The sequence below is a fragment of the Carassius carassius genome, chromosome 22, assembly GCF_963082965.1.
Source record: "Carassius carassius chromosome 22, fCarCar2.1, whole genome shotgun sequence".
NCBI lineage: Eukaryota > Metazoa > Chordata > Actinopteri > Cypriniformes > Cyprinidae > Carassius > Carassius carassius.
The window spans coordinates 1,958,029-1,978,939 of record NC_081776.1 but is presented as its reverse complement, the minus strand read 5'-3'; the positions used below and the strand labels follow the sequence as shown (position 1 = coordinate 1,978,939).

The window sequence follows — 20,911 nt, the reverse complement described above, 5'->3', positions numbered from 1 at the left end:
GCAAATCAAATTTTACATTTTTTTTTTTTTTTTAATATGTATGCATGGGTCACTTTTGTCAACTTTTGGCTGTTTGCAAATGTATTCGTTTAAGTTAGAAGAGGTTCAGTCATGTATTTCTCTCTGTTGAACAACCTGCCATAAATCAGGCTTCATTATGCTTCCAGAAGGCAACTGTTGTCATGCTCAGAATCCATCCGGCCGATTTGTTTCTGCGTGACTTTAATGTGTCATGGCTGTAATCATTTTCTGAGATGCAGGACACGCCCCTCAAAACAGAAGTTTTTTCTTGTCATGGAATGGAAATGACTTCTTTTTAAAAAAAATTTTTTGTTGTAATAATGACACAACCAGAAGTCTTTGTTAATGAAGTTGGTCGAGCGTCATGCTATGCATTAGCTTGGTATTTTATCTTTCTTTCCCTTCTGCCACAGTCTGAAATGCTTGTGCACTGTAAGCACGATGCCCTCTTGAACGTCCCCTCTGAAGGCCATTACCGCAGGAGAATAATAAGCTGTATTCTTCACCACATTTGCGCATGCAGCAGTCACATCAGACATTCAGCGACTAACAAGCCACTCCATCAGCTCCTCCTGGAGACACACACTTGTGCTTTTAATTGAGATCTTTTGACAGTCCTGCAAGTCGTCGTTCTCTAATCAGCATGTGGGCAATCGTGAGCTGGAAGAACCACTGGATGGGTTTTTTGAGCGATGCGCCTTTATCCAATCAGAACCAGCGCTTGGGCTCAATGGATTCTGAAGCTCTCGGTGGGAGCCGCTCTTTCGGCCCATCTGCCTTCAAATGAGCCTCTTGTTTTGCTCTTTTCTGGTCTTCCTGTCATGCCTTTTAGGACAAAAGAGCCAGAATGCAGCCCTGCCATTACTGACACCATCTGTGTGTTTTTGTGCTTGCAGTGGAGGAACCACTTGACAGCTTTATCAAGTGGTTTTCTGACCGTGTTGGTGATGTAATGTACTGGAGATTGCAGGAGCAGGTGCAATCAACACATTATGAGGCACATTAGATTACATGCAGTACTTAACATTATTTTTTTTTAAATAGCACTACACCAAAATATTGCACTGGAGTTTTACTGTGTAACTGATGCATACATCAAACACTAATCATGTAAATCCTGCAGTGTGCACTGTTAACATTATTTGCCCCGAATCAAAGTATGTTTGCTATAACAAAACAATGCATCTTTAGTCATTTACATGAGAAAAATCATGCATACAAACACACAAATGTCTTTCTTCAGTATGATGTGCAAATGACTGGTTTGAATGAAATATATCACAATGCTGGAAGATATTAGGATGAAATATAGTACCATTAAAAGTTAAGGTTCATAAGATTATTTTATAAAAGGTATTATTGCTTTTATTCAGCAAGAATAAAGACATGTATAATCTTATAAAAAAGAAATGCATATACATATAAAAATATAAAAATACATATAAAAATATATAAATGCTGTTCTTTTGAACATTATATTCATTAAAATCCTGAAAAATAATAATGTGTCAAGGTTTCTACAAAAATATTAAGCAGCACAACTGTTAGTATCGATGATCATAAAAAAAAAAGTTTAATGTTTGATTAGGGATCAAGACCAAAGGCCAAAGTGTCTAAAACCCTTTGAAACAGGCAATCTAAGACAAGCAAACCATCTTGGGCTAATTTACAGTGTTTGTTTGTTCAATAGATTGTCTTCACTTTCATGTATAATTTATAGGGCTGGGATAAACGATTATTTTTTAAACGATTAATCTAGCGATTATTTTTTCGATGCATCAATTAATCTAACGATTAATTTTTCAGACCGATTTGATTTCGATTATCTCCCCATTAATTGACTACTAACAATTTATACATGTTGATTTACATATCTGAATGAAAAAAACATAAATTCCTTAACATTGCAATATATGTTTATTGCTCTTAAAATTACAAAATAAAAGACTGACTAAGAATGCATTACTTTGCACTTATATAGACTTGTATAGAGATAGCATTCAATAAAACCTTGAAGCCTTGAAAACACATATCTTACTGAAACAAGCTTACTGAACACATAGGGCCTAGCTTGCTGAAAAAAAGTTCTTCTTTCAGATGAAAATAACAACATCTTGATGTCTAGCATTCAATAAAAAAGGTCACCCAAAATACTTGTTTAGAGCAATTGAAAGAATACAGTATGTAAATGTAAACTTGAGGGCCTTAAGCTAATACAGAGAGTGCTTTTACAAAAAAAAAAAAAAAATTACAGTGGGAGCCAGCAGCCTGTCATGTAGAAAAAAAATCTCCGAATGCTCCACGTGAAACTTTGGTGTTTCGCCCTTTTTCTATCGTGTTTAATGATTTTGGTTGATATGCACAAGGGAGGGAGAGAGCAAGAAGCGCTCGTGTAGTTTGAAGACTGTGAGTGCGCGAGCGCGCGTGAAACTTTGGTGTTTCGCCCTTTTTCTATCGTGTTTAATGATTTTGATTAATATGCACAAGGGAGGGAGAGAGCAAGAAGCGCTCGTGTAGTTTGAAGACTGTGAGTGCGCGAGCAGCCGGGGCTCTCTCTCGTACGCGCTCTGTCACTGTCACTCACCGATCAAATAAGGCTTTGACAGCCGCAAAAAAAAAAGATCAATGCAGAAAAACCCCTGGATTGGTTATATAACGTTGGACAGAATGTTGATCCGGCCATCGCGTATATTCAGCGCACATAAGGTAAACGTTTTACAAACGTTTTTTAGAGAAATAAACACAGGTCGATGAATCGATGCGCATATTTTGCGTCTACGTATTTTTTGCATCGACGTCATCGATGACCTCGACGCGTTGTCCCAGCCCTAATAATTTATAATCTAATCTTTATTATTATAATGCTAACATCAGAGTATGAGTGCTATCTAATGCTACTCAATCACGTACTATAAGGCGATGAATATTTCGTGACAATTCTTTCCAGAAGTTGCATTGAAAGACTTTCACTGACTAGTTGATTAGATCTGCTAGTTAATGCTTTGATGTGAAAGTAAATGAAACTGAAGTATGAGTACTAAGTGAATTTTACAATCACTTATTCTGGAATCAATCTTTTTGAAGGAATTACTCTCTGATTTAGGAACAAATGAGGGGATTTGCACTTTCTTTCCACTTGCACAGTTGAAACCCCTTTGGTAGATTCTCCATGGGCGGCTTATATTGGCCCTTTTTCTTAATAAGATAAGCCTGTCCAGGATTTGGTGCTTTTTAGAAACAAAATTTTCCCTAAACTACACCCAAGCGTGTGATGTTTTTTAGATGTGAATGCCATGAATGTTTATTCTCTGCTGGTTGTTCTTCGGAGACTTCAAACAGTACGCTGTTATGAACACTTCACAATGAACGAGTACGTCCTCTATTTCGGATGACATGTGACATATTTATTCATAATTAGACATTTACTAATTACGAGTTGCGCTTCCAGATCGGATGATAGCAAAGAGAGGTTCATTCAGTCAGAGATGATTCATATGATTTATCTAAAATGAAATGCATCATTAGCTGTAAGACTGGCAGCAATGGCTCATCTCATTCATGCATTTATAAATGTCCTTCTAAATAGTGTTTGAGAACTTAAGATTTTTAGTTTTTAAGATGATACTTCTTTCAAAAATTACTCACCCTCATGTTGTTACAAGCCTGTTTGAGTTTCTTTCGCCTGTTCAGCACAAAAGAAGATATTTTTGGAGGAATTAAATATTTTCTTCTTCTTCTTCTGTCATGTGGTTGATTGGATAATGATAACCAGTGGCCAAATAGCTTTTTAGACATTTTTTTGCATTCACATCTGGCTCCATTCTAATTTGAAATTCCCACTTTTCATAATTCAGTCAAATCCAATGGAAAATATCTTGTTTCACTCTGTTACACCATTTTAAGGATTTCAAATTGGTTGTGAAGACCAGTTTCTTTTTGACAACCATTTGTTGGTACAGCAAAGCATTGAATAACTCGCTGTTGACATTGAAAATTATTGTGTATTTATTGTCATCAGTACCTATTTTTGAGTATAATCATCATTTCCCATGTTTTCAATCTGGGAAAAACAGACAAATAGCCTTTTTAGCCATTCTTTGGCATTCAAATCTGGCTTAATTCTAACATGAAATACCTACTTTTCAAAATTCAGTCAATTCCATTTTTCTTGTTGAATACCTTGTTTCACTCTGTTACACCATTTTACAGAAGTCAAATTGCTTCATGACATCCATTGGTTTGTACTGCAAAGCACTAAATAACTCTCTTTACGTTGAAAATGATTTCAGATATTTCTAGAAATGCCATTTTTACATTCATACCACATTTTTTTTGTATCAGCATTTCCCATACTACCAACCTTGACTTTGGCTTTGAAAATAAGTTTGGACATTCGACTTATCGGCCAAAAAGAAATACGTATCGGCCGATGCTAAAAAAAAAAAAAAAAAAAATGCTGATAATATTGGCCTTACCGCTAAAAATCAGCATTTCTCTTGTGTTTTGATTTTTAAAAAATCACCACAGCATACCTGATCATCTAAGTTACAAAACCAAAAACTCTCTTCTGTCATGAGTAGTGTTTAGGGCTGTGACGGTGGCTGATTTTTACCACCGCGGTAGTCATGGACCAACAACCGCCGGTGGCGCGGTGTTTGGAGAAAAAAAAAAAAAAAAAAAATATATATATATATTAGTGTCAAAATTTGCTCATTAACCAAGGCGATAATTTTTTTCCAGTTTAACGTATTCAAATTATTTTACGTAGGGGCGGGGATGGCCACCCACTCACAACTGCTGCTTCTGTCACTTTTTCTCATGACAAGAAGTGAATTTATTCAGTCGCAGACTCGCAGAATGACTGAACAGGAAACGTTTCAGACACGCGCTCCACTTCACTTTATTATCAGGTGCAAGTTAAGCGAGCGTGGATGGTCCTGTGCTCAAAGGCGGTGCGTGCTTCCTTTGTGCATATCCTTTCATATCAAACTGCGAAATAAACTATATGCAAGCAGTATCGTGGTCAGTTAATTCATGGAATTACCAAAAAAGGTGATTAAAGCTGAATTAAACTGTGCATGCATGTAATATATTTTATATATATTATATACAGGATATATTTATATGTATGCACGTCTAGAAATCAGCCCAGCACTGTCTCACTCATCTAACACATCCTATTTAACTCGTCAGTTCGTGTTTATTTGAGCACTTCTGTCAGTGAACGCCGCCTGCAAAACACTAAAATAAATATCAAAGAATTAATGTTTATTTAGGCTACAAGAAAGTAGCCTAAATAAGAAAGTTAAATACACCCTGTCTAACGGACGCGAGCAATGCAGCGCAACAAAATACTCATTATAATCAGTGATGCTACACTGGATGTAGCACAACATGACATGATAAATCCCCGTCCGGTCTGTGATGTAGGCTACTGACACAGAGTTCAAATGTCCTGTATAGACACTAGACAGACTAAACCTGTCGCAACGCGGTTGTGTTGCGTCCGGTTAACTTTTCCGCCACCAAGCAAGCTCAGTAACTCCTCATCTGTCCGCGCTCTCTTTGAAATAGGAATCGTTGCCATATTTCTTGTTACCATCTTTTATTTATCGCGGTCTCGTTTGTATTTGGCCAGTTTGGAGAAAGCCTTACCAAACCTTACCAGCCAGCGTTTGCGATCACGAGAACTTGTGCAAACGCTGATGGGTGACATGAATGCAGATGACTCCAGATCGGTGATTTGGTATTTGCTTTCCCAACAAGATCCATCGCCCAACACTAAATTAATTTGCTGAATGTATAAACTGTATTTTCCCGCGCTCAAATCTGCCAATCTAAAGGAAACGCTGTGTTTGAGGTAATTTGTTAATTACCATAGACTTAGAATTTGCAACTATAACAGTTATTACACTTATATACAAAACTTTGTATTATGTTTGTGACGTCACGTGCACTACCGCCGGTGGCAGTAGACAACCGCGGTAGCAACCGACCACCGCGGTGACGCGGTTGTCACGGCAACCGTCACAGCCCTAGTAGTGTTGTCAAAAGACCCGGTACTTCGGTACCAAGTTGGTACTAAAAAAATTAAAATGTCACGGTACTAGGTTTCTTTAACCTGTTAGCTCATGATAGCTTTCATGATATCTTCAGATTTGAAATAGACCTCATAAGACATGTGACTTTCAACCCATTACTTTTCTAGATTTCGCCAGGACTGATTTTATGTGGTAAAAAATGTTTCAAGGCACTTCAGTGTCTATAACTCTTAATATTTTTGAGCATTATCAAATCTGGTTGATAAAAGTAAAGCCCAAAGGGTCTTCTTTCCAAAGAAACTAAAATTATTTGTGTAACACACTGAAGTAAGGAACTGTTACAATTTTAAGTTAGGTAGAGCACTTTCAGCTGTGAGTCCCATAATGGGGGGTGCTGGCTAACAGGTTTTAAGTACCAAGTACCCGGTCATCCTGGTTCTTGACGCATACAGCGCTATGATTTCGTTGGTTGAATAATGAATCCTGCATCTTCTGCACGTCTCTGTGTGAATGAATGAATGGTTTGTTTACTACATAGACTGAAGCGCGTGACGCTTGCAGTAATTTCAGCATCTGCCGTCTCAATGAGGACATAAATACATAAACAACATCACTAGAACTGTTCTGAGTTACTTCACAAGCATTTTACCGTTTCGTTTGAGTAAAACCAGTGTCAGTTTAAAGGTATTCATATGCCTTTATTCATACATAAAGGCATTGTGCTAGAAATATTACTATCATTTAGTAGAATGTATGATGTGATACTGCTACTACTGTTGAAAAAATTAATACATTTTTTTAAAGAAATAAATCACACAATTTCTTCTATGTTTTAATTTTAATACCAAATCCCCTTTATTTACCAAAAAATAAAATGTTTAAATTTCATTAATTAAAAGACAAATTACATTTGGGTGAAACTTGTTTACTTTTTTTCATAATTATATCACTTGTAGAAAAACTTGTAAACACAATTGTAAATAAGTATAAAGAGTGGCATTGGTTTTATTTTTAGTGATAAGTGTTTAAAAATTAGCATATTTTTGTGTTTTGCTTTGGTACCGAAATTGGTACCGAGAACCCGTGGATTTTCACTGGTATCGGTACCGAATACTGAAATTTTGGTACTGTGACAACACTAGTCATGAGCGCGTGTGCATGTCAAGGAAATAAATGTTCGTCTGGAAAGCTCTGCTTTGAGAGGGTAACTGGAGGGTGCGAGGGCATGCTGGCCTTTCAGAAAGGTCGGCCGCGGGCCGCAGAGAGCATGTGTGAATGGCAGACGGCCCGCCGGGAGCGAACGCTTCATTGTTCATTTTCTCCCTTCTCTTTAAATGCCCATAGGAACGCAGAGCATTGTTTATTTCCACAAGAACCTTTTAGTGAATGTGAAGCTAAATTTAGCCACTGGTTCACGTCAATTATTGCCACCTTTTATTCAGTGTTCTGGGACTGTATGATTATGATTTAATCATCATAATGGCTGGACAGACAACATCTCATGCATTTTTTTCTTGTTAATTAGTTGCGTTCAGAAAGCAATACTAGCACACTATATACTGCATTAAATTTACTGTATTCTTTATAATATAGTACACAGTAGAGTTTTGGCTCAGTTTGGGTCTTTAAATAAAAAAAATATATATATAAATGTGTTGCTGGTATACTTTTTAAATTCATGCAAACTAAATTAAGACTGTTTTTGCTGTACAAGTGTAGAGTATGTGTTTTACCAAGCAAATATGTGTTTTTATGTACTGAAGTGTGGCAGCTTTATGTAGTTTACAAACCCGTCTGTGCGAATGTGTTCCCTGATGTCAAGAAAATGAATCTGCGTCGTGTTTAACGCCTTAAAAAAAGCCTTTCGGAGCGATCTCATGCTGAGGAGATTCGAGAAGACGTGTGCTTCCTTGACAACTCCTCAATCATCTCTAGTTGATGTCCTTGAGTGGTTTTAAGTTTTAGGGCATCTCACAGCAGCTGGACATGTCCACCTGTTCTCATCTGTGGTCCCTGCAGGCTTGGCAGAGGTAGAAAGCAGACACAGCCCTTCGGTGATCGCCGATGTGACCGAAACAAGTCAAGTGTGTCTTCCTCGCCAAAACGCACCTCTGAGTGACACAGAGAGACTATTTTATTTTATGTATGCGTGAAGCCGTCCCGCAGCGGTCTATACGTGACACAATGTATGTACTCTCCTGATACAGTGTGGAGGAGGGTTATCTACGGCTTGCTGTTCCTATTCATAATTATTATACGTGTTTTTTTTTGTTTCTGTGAGGTTTGTATGGACGCCTCTTTCTGCCATCGAATAAAAATAATAGGAAGATAAATGCAACTTTTTATCTTGCAATGCAGACTTTTTTCTAGCATTGCGAGTTTATACACTATCTTGTAATACTGACTTTTTTCTCTTAAAGGTTTAGTTCACACAAAAATGAACTGTTTTATTCACCCCCGAGGTATCCTAGGTGTATATGACTTTCTTCTTTCGGAGGAATCCAGTCACAGTTATATAAAAAATTGGGAGTTGCAGTCCATCGGTCCAATAGAAGTTAAATAAAAAGTGCCCATCCATAAAAAGAAAGAAGAAAGTCATATACAACTAGGATGCCTCTAGGGTGAGTAAAAATCAGCCTAATTTACATTTTTTGATGAACTAACCCTATTTTTTTGCAGTTCTGACTTCTTGTGATTGCGAGTTTATATCTTTAAATTCTAGCTTTTTTTCCTCAGAATTGAGATATAAACTTGCAATTGTGAGTTATAAAGTCCATTTCTGAGGGGGAAAATGACTGTTTTCTTAGGATTGCAAGTTTATAACACTCAGTTCTGAGAAAAAAAAGTCTGAGTTATAAGATAAAATGTCACATTTACCTTTTTTATTTTTTTACTTCGTGGCAGAAAAGCTTCCATAGGTTTGAGCGCATCAGGACAGATACATTTTAAAATTGCCTATAATTTAAACCTTAATCCAAGTTAGTTGAAAGGTTTGGTTCAGTTCTTCCGAACAGTTTTAAGGTAGTCACTTTGGTTATTGAAGCAGTTATTGAAATAAGATGCGGCAGCAGAGGCAAGAAGCCCACGCAGGCACACTGAGCGACTGGACAGATGATGGATGAAAAGCAGGTTGGTAAAGTGATTAGCATCCTTCCAGAGTGAGTGTTGCCTTGGCAACAGTAAATTAACCATAAAACAGTGCGGAAGCCATGAGCCCAGTCGTCCCAAACGGTTTCAGCATCCAAATTTTTGTCATCAATCAATAGAGCCAATCGTATCGCTCTCATCAGGTTTCAAATGAACAGACTTTGAGATGAGAAGCACAAAAGGACACTTTTTGCTAGAGCTGTAATCGGGCCATAAAAGTTAGGCCCGACCGGACCCGAGCCCGACAGGTTTTCGGCCCGAACCCGACAACATACATTTTGATTGACAGCTTTTTAAAAGCCCGAACCTGTTTACAGCCCGACATTATTCAAATGTGCGTGCACACACACAGCTCTTTTGCCTTGTGTCAAGAATGAGTCATTTATACATGTTTTAACATAATTTATTCATAACTAATGTAGACTAGGCCAATTGGAAGTTGGAATAAAGAAATAAAATAAGTCCCCTGTGACATCGCAACATCTCAGCACTCTAAATAGACATAGGCTCATTTAGCCTATAAATAGACCAACGCACCAATAAAAACAAGTTTTTTTAAACAAATTAAATTAAGATAAATTTTTTATTTAAGATGGGTATTTGGCAATAACGAAATTTAGATAAAGGCTCCGCCGGATTTGCTTCGACACTAGCAGCTGACATTTAATAAAAGAATAATGCTGACATATATACTCTGTCCACATTATACATTTATGACTCAATGAATATTTAGTTTGAAAAACCTTTACTCACAGCGATTAGGCGAAGCCTACATGTTTTTGTGGAGGAAAATGATTGAATCCACTGTAGATGTCTTCAGCGTCTTCCTGCGCTCACTGATGTTGCGTCATTATTCACTCATTATTCTCATTATAAACACGGTCAAAACTTTTCCACACCTCAGACTTTGCTTTAGTTGCTGGTGCAACCAAAACGTAATCACCAGAGGCAAGCCTCCGTTACACATAGGCAACTCAGCATACATTTTTGCATCTTTCTCGCGCTAAGCCCGCATAAGATGATATAAATTAAGCCCGAACTCGTCGGGCCCCGTCGGGTTTGGGCAAAGATCTTCAGCTCTACTTTTTGCATCTTTATTGCAAGCAATCTTGCGGTTCAAAAAGAACCTTTTCACATTCCCATGAATGCATCTGTTATTGTCTTGTTTAGCCTAATCTAATCTAAAAGTGCTCTTTTCCTTGTTTTAACTTTTAAACCTAGCCAAAAAAGCCATAGGCCTGTGTGTTGTCTCTGAAACACAGTAGACTTTAATTAACCTATATGCATTTATGATGTAATTACTACATTTTAGTATCAATCCATGTCCATTTTTACCCGCAAACAATGCGCTGTCACTTTAATTCAGTGCGTGCAGCACGCCAAATGTAGACTCAAAGTGTTAAAGTGAATGTTCACATAAGTGCAGTCATTCAGGCAGTTCATAATGGTTTAACGCGTTTAGACCTAGCCTTAAGTCATTATGGCCTGAGGTGATATTCATGGATGAATTAATTAAACTTTTAATTTTGTTATATATATATACAGTGTGTATACAAGCGTTACAATCACGGGTTAAGTAAAGATAAAGATAGAAAACATTTGTTATACATATATTATACTTTCATTTTGATTTGTTATTTGGGAAAATCCTTGGAGTTTTATACATTAATGCGTAAGTTTGTTCGCCTCAAAGCATGTCCTGACCAGCACGCATCAGTCGGTCCACATGTCACCCAGCAGCCCTGTGACTCTCCATGTGAGAGAGAACCTCCTTTATCTGCTGTGAACGGCCTCCTCTGTCCTCTCACAGCTCTGTCTGTGTCTAACTGTGTTTATTGAGACATCGGCTCCTCATGGCAGAGAGGAAGAGGGTGGAGAGGAGACGGGGAGGGTGGGCGTATGTCTGTCTGCATGCTCTTGTGATCGGGGCGTATGACTGCTGAAAGCAGCCGCACTGACTACATGCTTGGATTGGTGATAAACAGCAGGAGTAGAGAGAGAGAGAGAGAGAGAAAGGATTGAGGCGATAGAGAGCCACCGGCGACCCCAGGAGAGACTGACAGACAGATACAGATACAGTATGTTGAAGTTCTGCACCACCCCTCGCTCAAGGTGTGTAGCTGTGTGTGTGTGTGTGTGTGTGTGTGTGTTTGCTGCTGAGGAGATTTCTGGGTAGATGTCATCTGTTTTCATATGGATTACATTATATTTGACTCTGTCCTGTTGGGAAATCAGACTAAGAGCAGATTCTGGTGGTGACGTCAACAGCCTGGTAGACCATATTGGTCAAACAAGTGTGTGTGTGTGTGTGTGTGTGTGTGTGTGTGTGTGTTTTATAAATAATAACCGGTTTTTAATAAATTATTTTATTATATATAATTTTAAATAAACCATTATTGGGTTGGACGTTATTTTGTATAACTTCATTTATTTTTGTATGATTGATTGTCTGTGAGGACCGAATTAAATAAATTTACAAATAAATGTACAATTTACAATGATTCATTATCATTACTTTCTATATTATTATAAATGTATTTTATTTTATTTTATTTTTTATTTTAATGTTTTTAATGATTAAAAACATTTTTTTAATCATTTTTAAATAATTGTATTGTTTTTGTTTTTAGTAAATGGGTTAGTTTAGTTAGTAAAAACATTTTACAAAAATTATGAATCATTTTTATTTAATTAATTTTTTTCCTCGAGAACATAAACCAAAAGTGCTCAGTGCTGTTGTAATATAGCAGCCACTTACACAAATGACAACACCTCAGTTCTGCATGTTTAACATGTAGTGACACTGCTAGGAAATAACCTGCATGTGTCCACCAGTGTTGGCTGTGCAATGAAACACTGAATGTGAATTCGTTCAATCATTTCAATTATCAAACGGCTCTTTATCGAGTGTCAGAGTGTGAACAGCAGTCTCACATGTCTCTAATTCCCACAATTCCTGTGTCTTTTCTCTCCTGCAGTCACAATGAGAGAAAGGTGACCTGCAAGCATCCCGTCACAGGCGTTCCTTCGCAAGACAACTGCATCTTTGTCGTCAACGAACAGTGAGTCATTTCTTTCCCTCTCTTCAGTTTCCTGCAGAACTGAGTCAGAAACAGTGTGCTTTGTCTGAACTTCACACAGAAATCACATTCATGCTGTCTAATGTGTTTCTTTACTGTTGTATCACTGAAAGACCGGACAGTAATGTTTTGGAGTGTATTGAATATTGGTTAATAGGGGGAATAAAGAAACATTAAAAATTAGATAATTAGTCAAAAGATTGTTTTTCTGGGTCATTCGGCACAAAAAGTCATTATTATTCCCATTTGTTGACTGATGGGTACATGAGGGAATCTCACAAAAATATGGTCAAAAAAAAATAAAAATAAAAATATATATATAAATATATTTACTTATTAGAATTATTAATATTTAAGTATAATTATAATTGATATTTGTTTAAAATTCTTTCTCTCTAATTTATTTTAATATCTAAAATATAATAATTCTTCACAATTTATTTTTATAATGTTATTTTTTTTATACCTGTTTTTAATGACGTTATGAATAATATATCACTTATTTATTTATTTTATGAATTTTATAAATGTATACATTTACATTACATGTGGGTGTTGTAAGAAATCTGATATCACTGTTTGAATAATTTATAATTGTCCATCCTTTATTTATTTAATACGTTTATATACATAATTTATAATAATTTAAATTTAGGTATTTTCTATGTGTGTTTTGCACCTTTTGTGCTGTTGTACAAATATAATCTCTTTGATTTTAAGATTTTAAAAAAAGTGTAGTTGCAGTATACATAAATATATGTATAGAACATAAATAATTTACATTTATGCATAATGTAAATCTACTTCTTCTGCAGCTCATATTAACCCAAGAATCTTAAATATTTTCCCTTTTGAATGATTCATCCGAAAGCATTGCTATTCTCAGCCCGTCTGCTAATAGACAACGTGTTACTATTTGTGTGAATGTTTGAAAAGAGTTAGCCACTAAGTAGTCAACACACCCCCAGATTTTCACACAAAGCCACTAGCAATTACCAGGCCAGCGTTAATGAAGAGCTAAGGAGATAATTCCGGACTGGAGTCCCCTCGGCGAGTGAAGTCATGACTTTCTTCAGCTCTCCTCCTCTTCACAGCTCAACTCTTCTGTCTCCTGATTACTGCCCTCAAACCTCTGGAAGAGATCAACCGCAATCTCTGCAGTCCCTGTTCACAGATAAACTTCAGATGCTCTCGCTCTGAACAGATGATGCGAGAGACTCCATCCGGCTCAGAAAGAAACATTTGTGCAGCAGATATTTGCCTTTGATGAAGACGTGCGGCATGACGGGTGTGTTTGCTCTCGTTTCTTTTCAAACCTGTTTGACTTTGTTTCTTCCGTCGAAAACAAAAGAATATCTCCTGCTGCTTTTCCATACAACAGACACTTTGAACCTCCAAAGATGATTGAGATGGAAAAAATTGCACCATATTCCAGGTAGTATTGTAAACTAAAACTATTAAAATCTTTTTATAAATAATATATATATATTTTTTATTTTTTTTATTTTATATATATATATATATATATATATATATATATATATATATATATATATATATATATATATATATATATATAATTACTATTAAATTATATATGAAATTTAATTTAATTAAAATAAATAAATAAAAATGAATGTACAAAAAAAGCTAAATGCAAAAATAAAATTAACATTCATATTTAATTTCTACTCAAATTTTTCCAAATTATAAATGTATGTTTATATATATATATATATATATATATATATATATATATATATATATATATATATATATATTAAAAAAAAAATATATATATATATATATATATAAACTGTACAGTAAAACTTGACAAAAGACTAAAATTAAAAAGCTGTCAGAAGTGTTAATGTATATATTCCTATTTTTTCCTATAAGTGACAAAAATGCATGTAAAAAAAAAACACCTTTAAATAAAATACAATAAAAAATTAATTACAAAATGCTTTCAATATAAGTTTGAATGTATATTCATATTATTATAAAATAAACCCAAAAACTAAGAAAAGTGCCAAAAGGTGAATAAGTGAAAGTAAAATAACACTGATTGCAGGTCTTGGTATGAACATTTAGTTTTCTGTTGAAGAACAAACGTCATGGAGGTTTGAAACAACACGAGAGTGAGCAAACGATGACAGAGTTTTTCAGAGAGGACTGAACACAGCAAATAATGAGAGAAGTAAACTCATTTTGATTTGCTTTGCTGCTGATGGCAGGACCCTTTTTTCTCCCCGTTTCAATTATCACCTCCATCTTGCTTTTCTGTGAAGTCGGTGTTAATGAGATTTACACGTATCTTTACTCGACGGCGTGAGAAAGTCTCACCCTGAGGTGTGTGTTTGTGCACCATGTGAGATCATCTGAAACGTCTGGGTTTTCCTTTAGCTCCAGATCTTTTGTCATCTTTTTGATTGGTTTGTTGCTGAGGCTTAGAGAGAAAACAGTTGCTAGCAAAAGAAATCAGGAGGAAGTAAGAGATCGAGTTGTTTTGGATGCTTAGGGCATTTAATTAGACGTGAAATTGAAATTTTGGACATTCAGCTCCCTGTTGTCAAGTTTCGTGTTTCAGGCTGCATTGCATTTTAAGACCATTGTCTTAATCAGCCGGACAATAAACTTTCCAGAGTATCAACCGTTTATTTATTTATTTTATTTTTTTATCTAATGTAAATAACATTTTAATACATTATTTTAATACATTACAAATTTTCAGATTTTGTTCAAAAAAAATTATTAAAGTGTGTGTATATACATGTGTATATATATGTATATTATATTTAAAAAAATTATAATTCACATTTTTATAATGGATTTTCGTGCTTTAAGACTGAAAGTCTGGATTTAGTGTTAAAACAATCAAATCTAAACATCAAATGCATATTAAAAATATTAAAAATAGATAGTTACCGTAAAATGTGACACTTTTATTGGATTTGAGTTTCCCCACATTTCTTGTTTAATTTTGCACAAAATCAGTTTTGAAATTTTAAAACGTCCAGAACTCCAAATTATAAAATGAATTTTATTACAAATGTATTCACAATATTTTTTCTTTAGTTTCATATCATATTGTATTTTTAAAAATCTAATAATTCACATTCTTATAATGTATTTTCATACTTTCTGAGTTTAGTGTAATAATAAAATCTAAGCATGAAACATTTGAAAAGCAGTAAAAATTATAGCAAAATGTGATATTTTATAATTTTACAAAATAAAGTAAAAAAATTTTTTATAAGTTTTGAGTAGTTTTAAAATGACCGTGTTCCCACAATTCGTTTAATTTGCACAAAATCAGTTTTGAAGAATATATTTAAAAGCGTCATAATCTTTTTCTTTGTGTGTATGTGTGTAATCACATTTATATAATATGATGTCATAATGGCTTTTCATTATGGTTGAAAGTGTGGGTTTAGTGGTGAAACAATAACGTTTAAACATGACACGCATTTGAAAATATATATAGTCATAGTAAAATGTTACATTTTTAATTAGACTTTCATGTAACCAAAATATTTGTAACTAATTGAATTGAAATATTTTAAATATTTAAACACGTTGTACTAGCTGTACTTTTATTTGATCTCCTGTATCAAATTTTTTTTTTTTTCTTCTTAAAACAAAAATGTTCTTAAAAATGTCTAGACCAATTTTTGGTTTATTTACAAACACACACACACACACACACACACACACACACACACACACACACACACACATATGCATACACACACTGTATATATTAGACATTGTTCCCAAAATGTCATTTCCGTGACATCTCAAATTACATAATATTTTCAATAGCGTTCCATGGTGGAAATGGCATTTGAAACATTTTTAAACCAGGATTGGCTGATATGTTGATGTCCATTTGCACTTATTTGCACACCTCCGGTAATTAAACACAGTCACGTCAGAAAACTGATGTTGTAAAGAGCAAGTGAGTGACGTGGTGCTAACCGCCTTACAGTCGCTCTGTGGCACTAATGGAAGAGGCTAATGGGTTTAAATACTTGGCTCTCCTGATAGCGGGGTTACAGAGGCTCACGGCTCGGTTCTGTTGCTCCTGATCTGTTTTTAACTTCTGATTGTGTGATTTCACACAGAGCGTGTTATGAGATCCAGATGCAGTCACATTCGCTACACTGCTACACACGTCTGCAGCATTCGGCCTGAAGTGCCCTCGTTTCTCATCATCATAGTGGAAGCTCGTTAAATTGCGCAGTCATTGTTTCCACCCTCCTCATATTTCCTCATTTTGTGGCGCTCTGTTGATGTATGAGGCCGGTGTGTGCCATAACAGCACTCGCTGGGCCGTACAAACTCTGACTAAAGCATCTGATGCCCTCTGTTACTGAAACCATTTTGAAAACAAACTATTTTGAAAATAAACTCATACAGTACACTTTTCACACCATCCCTACTTTAATTTGTGTAAAAAAAAAAATTTTTTTTCTAAAATGTCCAGGTTAAAAAATGTTTAAACAAATAAAATTTAGTTGGTCCACTTATTTTAATTAAAATATTTGTTTGAACAGAGCATTATTTATTGTGTAGGCCAATATATACATCACGGGAAGTCTGTTCATATATATATATATATATATATATATACACATTATGAACAGACTTCCCTGTTATATACGTGTGTCTGTGTCTGTGTGTGTGTGTGTGTATGGAATTTTTTTTAATAAATTGCTAACATTTTATCCATATTAAATATAAATTCAATATTAATAATTTTACACACTTTATGCATAATTTAAAAAATATTTACACCATTGATTGGATATTACAAAATATTATTTGTAATTTTTGAAGATTTGATATAAATACTTTTCACACACAAAAATTAGAAATGGTTTAATTTTAAAATGTAAGTTCTCTTGGAATGTTTTTTTTTTTTTTTTACTTTTGAAAGTAATCTTTAATATTTTAAGATTGCAAGTGTAGGTTTAGGGGTAAAACAAGAAAAATATAAACATTAAAGTGAAGTTGAACAGTATTAAACAAAATGACATTATAGTTAAACATGACATAATTGGACAATTTTAATTGCAGTAGTTTTAAATTGTGTGCAAATGAATTTTCCCCATCATATTTTTACTTTGCACAAAACATATATACATACATACATAAATACACACACACACACACACACATACATACATACACATATACAGCTCCTTCTCAAAAAATTTGCATATTGTGATAAAGTTCATTATTTTCCATAATGTAATGATAAAAATTAAACTTTCATATATTTTAGATTCATTGCACACCAACTGAAATATTTCAGGTCTTTTATTGTTTTAATACTGATGATTTTGGCATACAGCTCATGAAAACCCAAAATTCCTATCTCAAAAAATTAGCATATTTCATCCGACCAATAAAAGAAAAGTGTTTTTAATACAAAGAAAGTCAACCTTCAAATAATTATGTTCAGTTATGCACTCAATACTTGGTCGGGAATCCTTTTGCAATACTTTTATTCAGCAAGGATGTGTTAAATTGATAAAAAGTGATAGTAAAGAAAATATATTATTAGAATATATATTATTAGATTTATTTATTTTTATTATGAATAAATGCAATTCTTTTTAACCTTTTGTTCATCAAATATATTAAACAGCAGAACTGTTTCCAACACTCATAATAAATCAGGATATTAGAATGATTTCTAAATGATCATGTGATAGACTGATGTTACATGTGACACTGAAGGCTGGAGGAATGATGCTGAAAATTCAGCTTTGCATCACAGGAATAAATTATTTTTTTTAAGTATATTCAAATAGACAACTATTATTTTAAGTTGTAATAATATTTCACAATATTACTGTTTTTTCTGTATTTTTTATCAAATAAATGCAGGCTTGATGAGCAGAAGAAACTTCTTTCAAAAACATTAAAAATAGTAATGTTTCCAACTTTTGGTCTGTACTGTATATACACACAGATTAAATGTATGTAGAAAATGTTCACAGTTAGCATTTATTTATCCTAAATACACTCATGATATTGAATAACATTTACACTCAATTTTGTACAATTTAAAAAAAAAATTAAATTACAACTTGATTGGAAATTAAAGAATAAAAAAAATTCTATTAGCATTATGACTGCAGTACATCTCGGCTAGTTTAGCTGAAGGTTGTTGTGCGACAGATTGAGTCGCCTTCAGCAACGTCACAACCTGCCAGAAGTCCAGCTGAGATGAATCAGGCCCATGAGGCGACGGCGGATTTTAGGGGGAAACTTTGGTGCAAAAACCACAGGTGTCAGTGTAATTAAACAGAAAATAATATGAGCCTTATGTCTATCATTTTCATTATGAATCCAGTGTCTTGAGGCTAATAATTTTGCTCCATAATAATTTCTTCCACAACACTTTCGTTCCTTTCTCTTATTATTTCTCGTATTTGTTCTCAAATGTTTCCTTGCTGGAAAACTCAATTCATATCATCTCAAGTTGGTCATCTAGCTTAACTAACCAGGTCAACCTTTATCCCACCAGCACGATGACTGATTAGAAACCATATAAAACCAGCATTTAGAGTCAGAAACTGATTTTAGCCAGCAGAGTTGGCAATATATTTTCTTCATTGAACGGTTTCACTTAATGACCTCCTAGAAACCATTTAAAACCAGCATCTACAATCAGAAACCAGTTTTAGCTGGATTTTTCAGAAGGCCTGCCATGAATCTTCTTCATTTCATGTTTTCAACCATATAAAACCAAGAGTTGCCATTAAAAGAGTCGCCATTAATCTTCTTCATTTGATTATTTCAGTCAATGACCCCCTTGTTGTAGAAACCATATAAAACCATTGTCTACTGTGAGAAGCTAGATTTAGCTCGATTTTCAAGTAGGGTTAAAATTAATCCTCTTCATTTGACCGTTTCAGTTACTGACCACCTAGAAACCATATAAAACCAGCATTTACTATCAGAAACTGGTTTTAGCTGGATTTTCTGGTAGGGTTGGCATGAATCTTCATTTTATTGTTTCAGTCAATGATCACCTATTGTAGAAACCATAAAAAAACAGTGTCTTTTATCAGGAAAAGACCACCTGGAAACCATATAAAACCAGCAACTACCATGAGACGCTAGTTTTAGCTGGATTTTCCTGTAGGGTTGCCATTCATCGTCTTCATTTGACCATTTCAGTTAATGACAACTGTAGTTCTGTAGAAACCATATAAAACCAGTTTCTACCATCAGAAGCTGGTTTTAGCTGGATTTTCTAGTAGGGTTGCCATTCATGCTCTTCATTTGACCATTTTAGTTAATGACCACTCTAGTTCTTTTGAAACTATTTGTCTATCATCAGTTAATGACCATTTAGAAACCATTTAAAACAGCGTCTACCGTCAAAAGCTGGTTTTAGCTGGATTTTCCAGTATAGTTGCCATGAGCCTTCATTTCATGGTTTCAACCATTTAAAACCAGCATCCACCATCAGGTTTAAGATGGATTTTTTACGGTTTGCCATTAATCATTTGACGGTTTCATTGTTTTCAAAACCCCAAATGACTATGCATTCAGTTCATTTTCTTTTTTTTCTGTTTTCTAGCCTGAATTGTGGGAAACTTGTCCATCCTGTTTTAAACAGGTAATGCTTTGCAGGGATCTCTGGTTGTTTTGTCCTTCTGTCTCATTATTTCTGCTCAAACTCTGACCCAAGGTGCTTTTTCAACTGGATTGCCTGATATCACTAATGTGGAGATATGTTAGATATGTCTTACCCACATTGAGTTTGAAACATGAATCTCCTTGTGTTGAAGTTGCTCTGTCAGAAATGATTTATGTTGTCCTCAGCCACTTCAGCAGGGGTCCTGTAATCCCACGCATCATGACGAGACGGAGCACTCTGAATCGGTAAACAGTCGCGACTAACGCTGGATGGAGATGAAACACTCATTCATCACAAGTCACAACTTAGCAGCACACAGCATCATGGGGCTTGACGTACACGTGCCTTGACGTACTCGTTTCTGCCATTAAGTGACAGGCTTTGACTCTTTAACGTTAAGTTAAAACATTTTTTATGGTTGCCATATATATATATATATATATATATATATTAGTTTTTCAAAGTGTAAATACTAAAAGTAAATACGATAACTTATAAAACTAAAAACAGTAAGCTATATAGACTATAATGATATTGATCACAAAAGCATAAAAAATTACTTAAGCTTTAACTAAACTATAAATACATAAAATTTAAGAAAATATTCAAATCCCTCAAATTTTTCAACCAATCCCCTTAAACGACCATATATGGGCATTTCTTTTTGGATAAAATGAGCTCCTACCCATATTTTACTCATCAAATGTCCCATTTTACTTATATATTCAACAGGTAATATTTCTTCTTTTGGAAACAAGAGCTTAGTAATGATTCAGATCTAACATTGCATTTCTAAAAAGACAAATGCAGACAATTTGTCACACCAGTTTTGTGATATTTTCTTAACGTTCTTCATAGCCTCGGAGTTTAACCTCCTCAAATGATGCTGCCACAAATGAAAATGATCAGTTGAAGGGCTTGAGCGACAAATGATGGCAGACAGTGTTTTAAAGCCTAGC

General features: G+C 34.7%; 1 protein-coding gene across 3 annotated transcripts in view; it reads left to right on the top strand.

Annotated features, from left to right (window-relative positions):
• Positions 1–20,911, top strand: part of LOC132098660 (pleckstrin homology domain-containing family A member 5-like) — a 137,017-nt gene that overhangs the window by 74,404 nt on the left and 41,702 nt on the right. For 2 of the 3 annotated variants that reach the window (XM_059504753.1, XM_059504752.1), the window contains exons 4-5: positions 12,188–12,271; positions 19,893–19,931. In XM_059504753.1, the coding sequence (XP_059360736.1) occupies positions 12,188–12,271; positions 19,893–19,931 (123 nt within the window). The remainder of the gene's footprint in view (positions 1–12,187; positions 12,272–19,892; positions 19,932–20,911) is intronic. The other variant, XM_059504754.1, reaches the window with a different exon arrangement.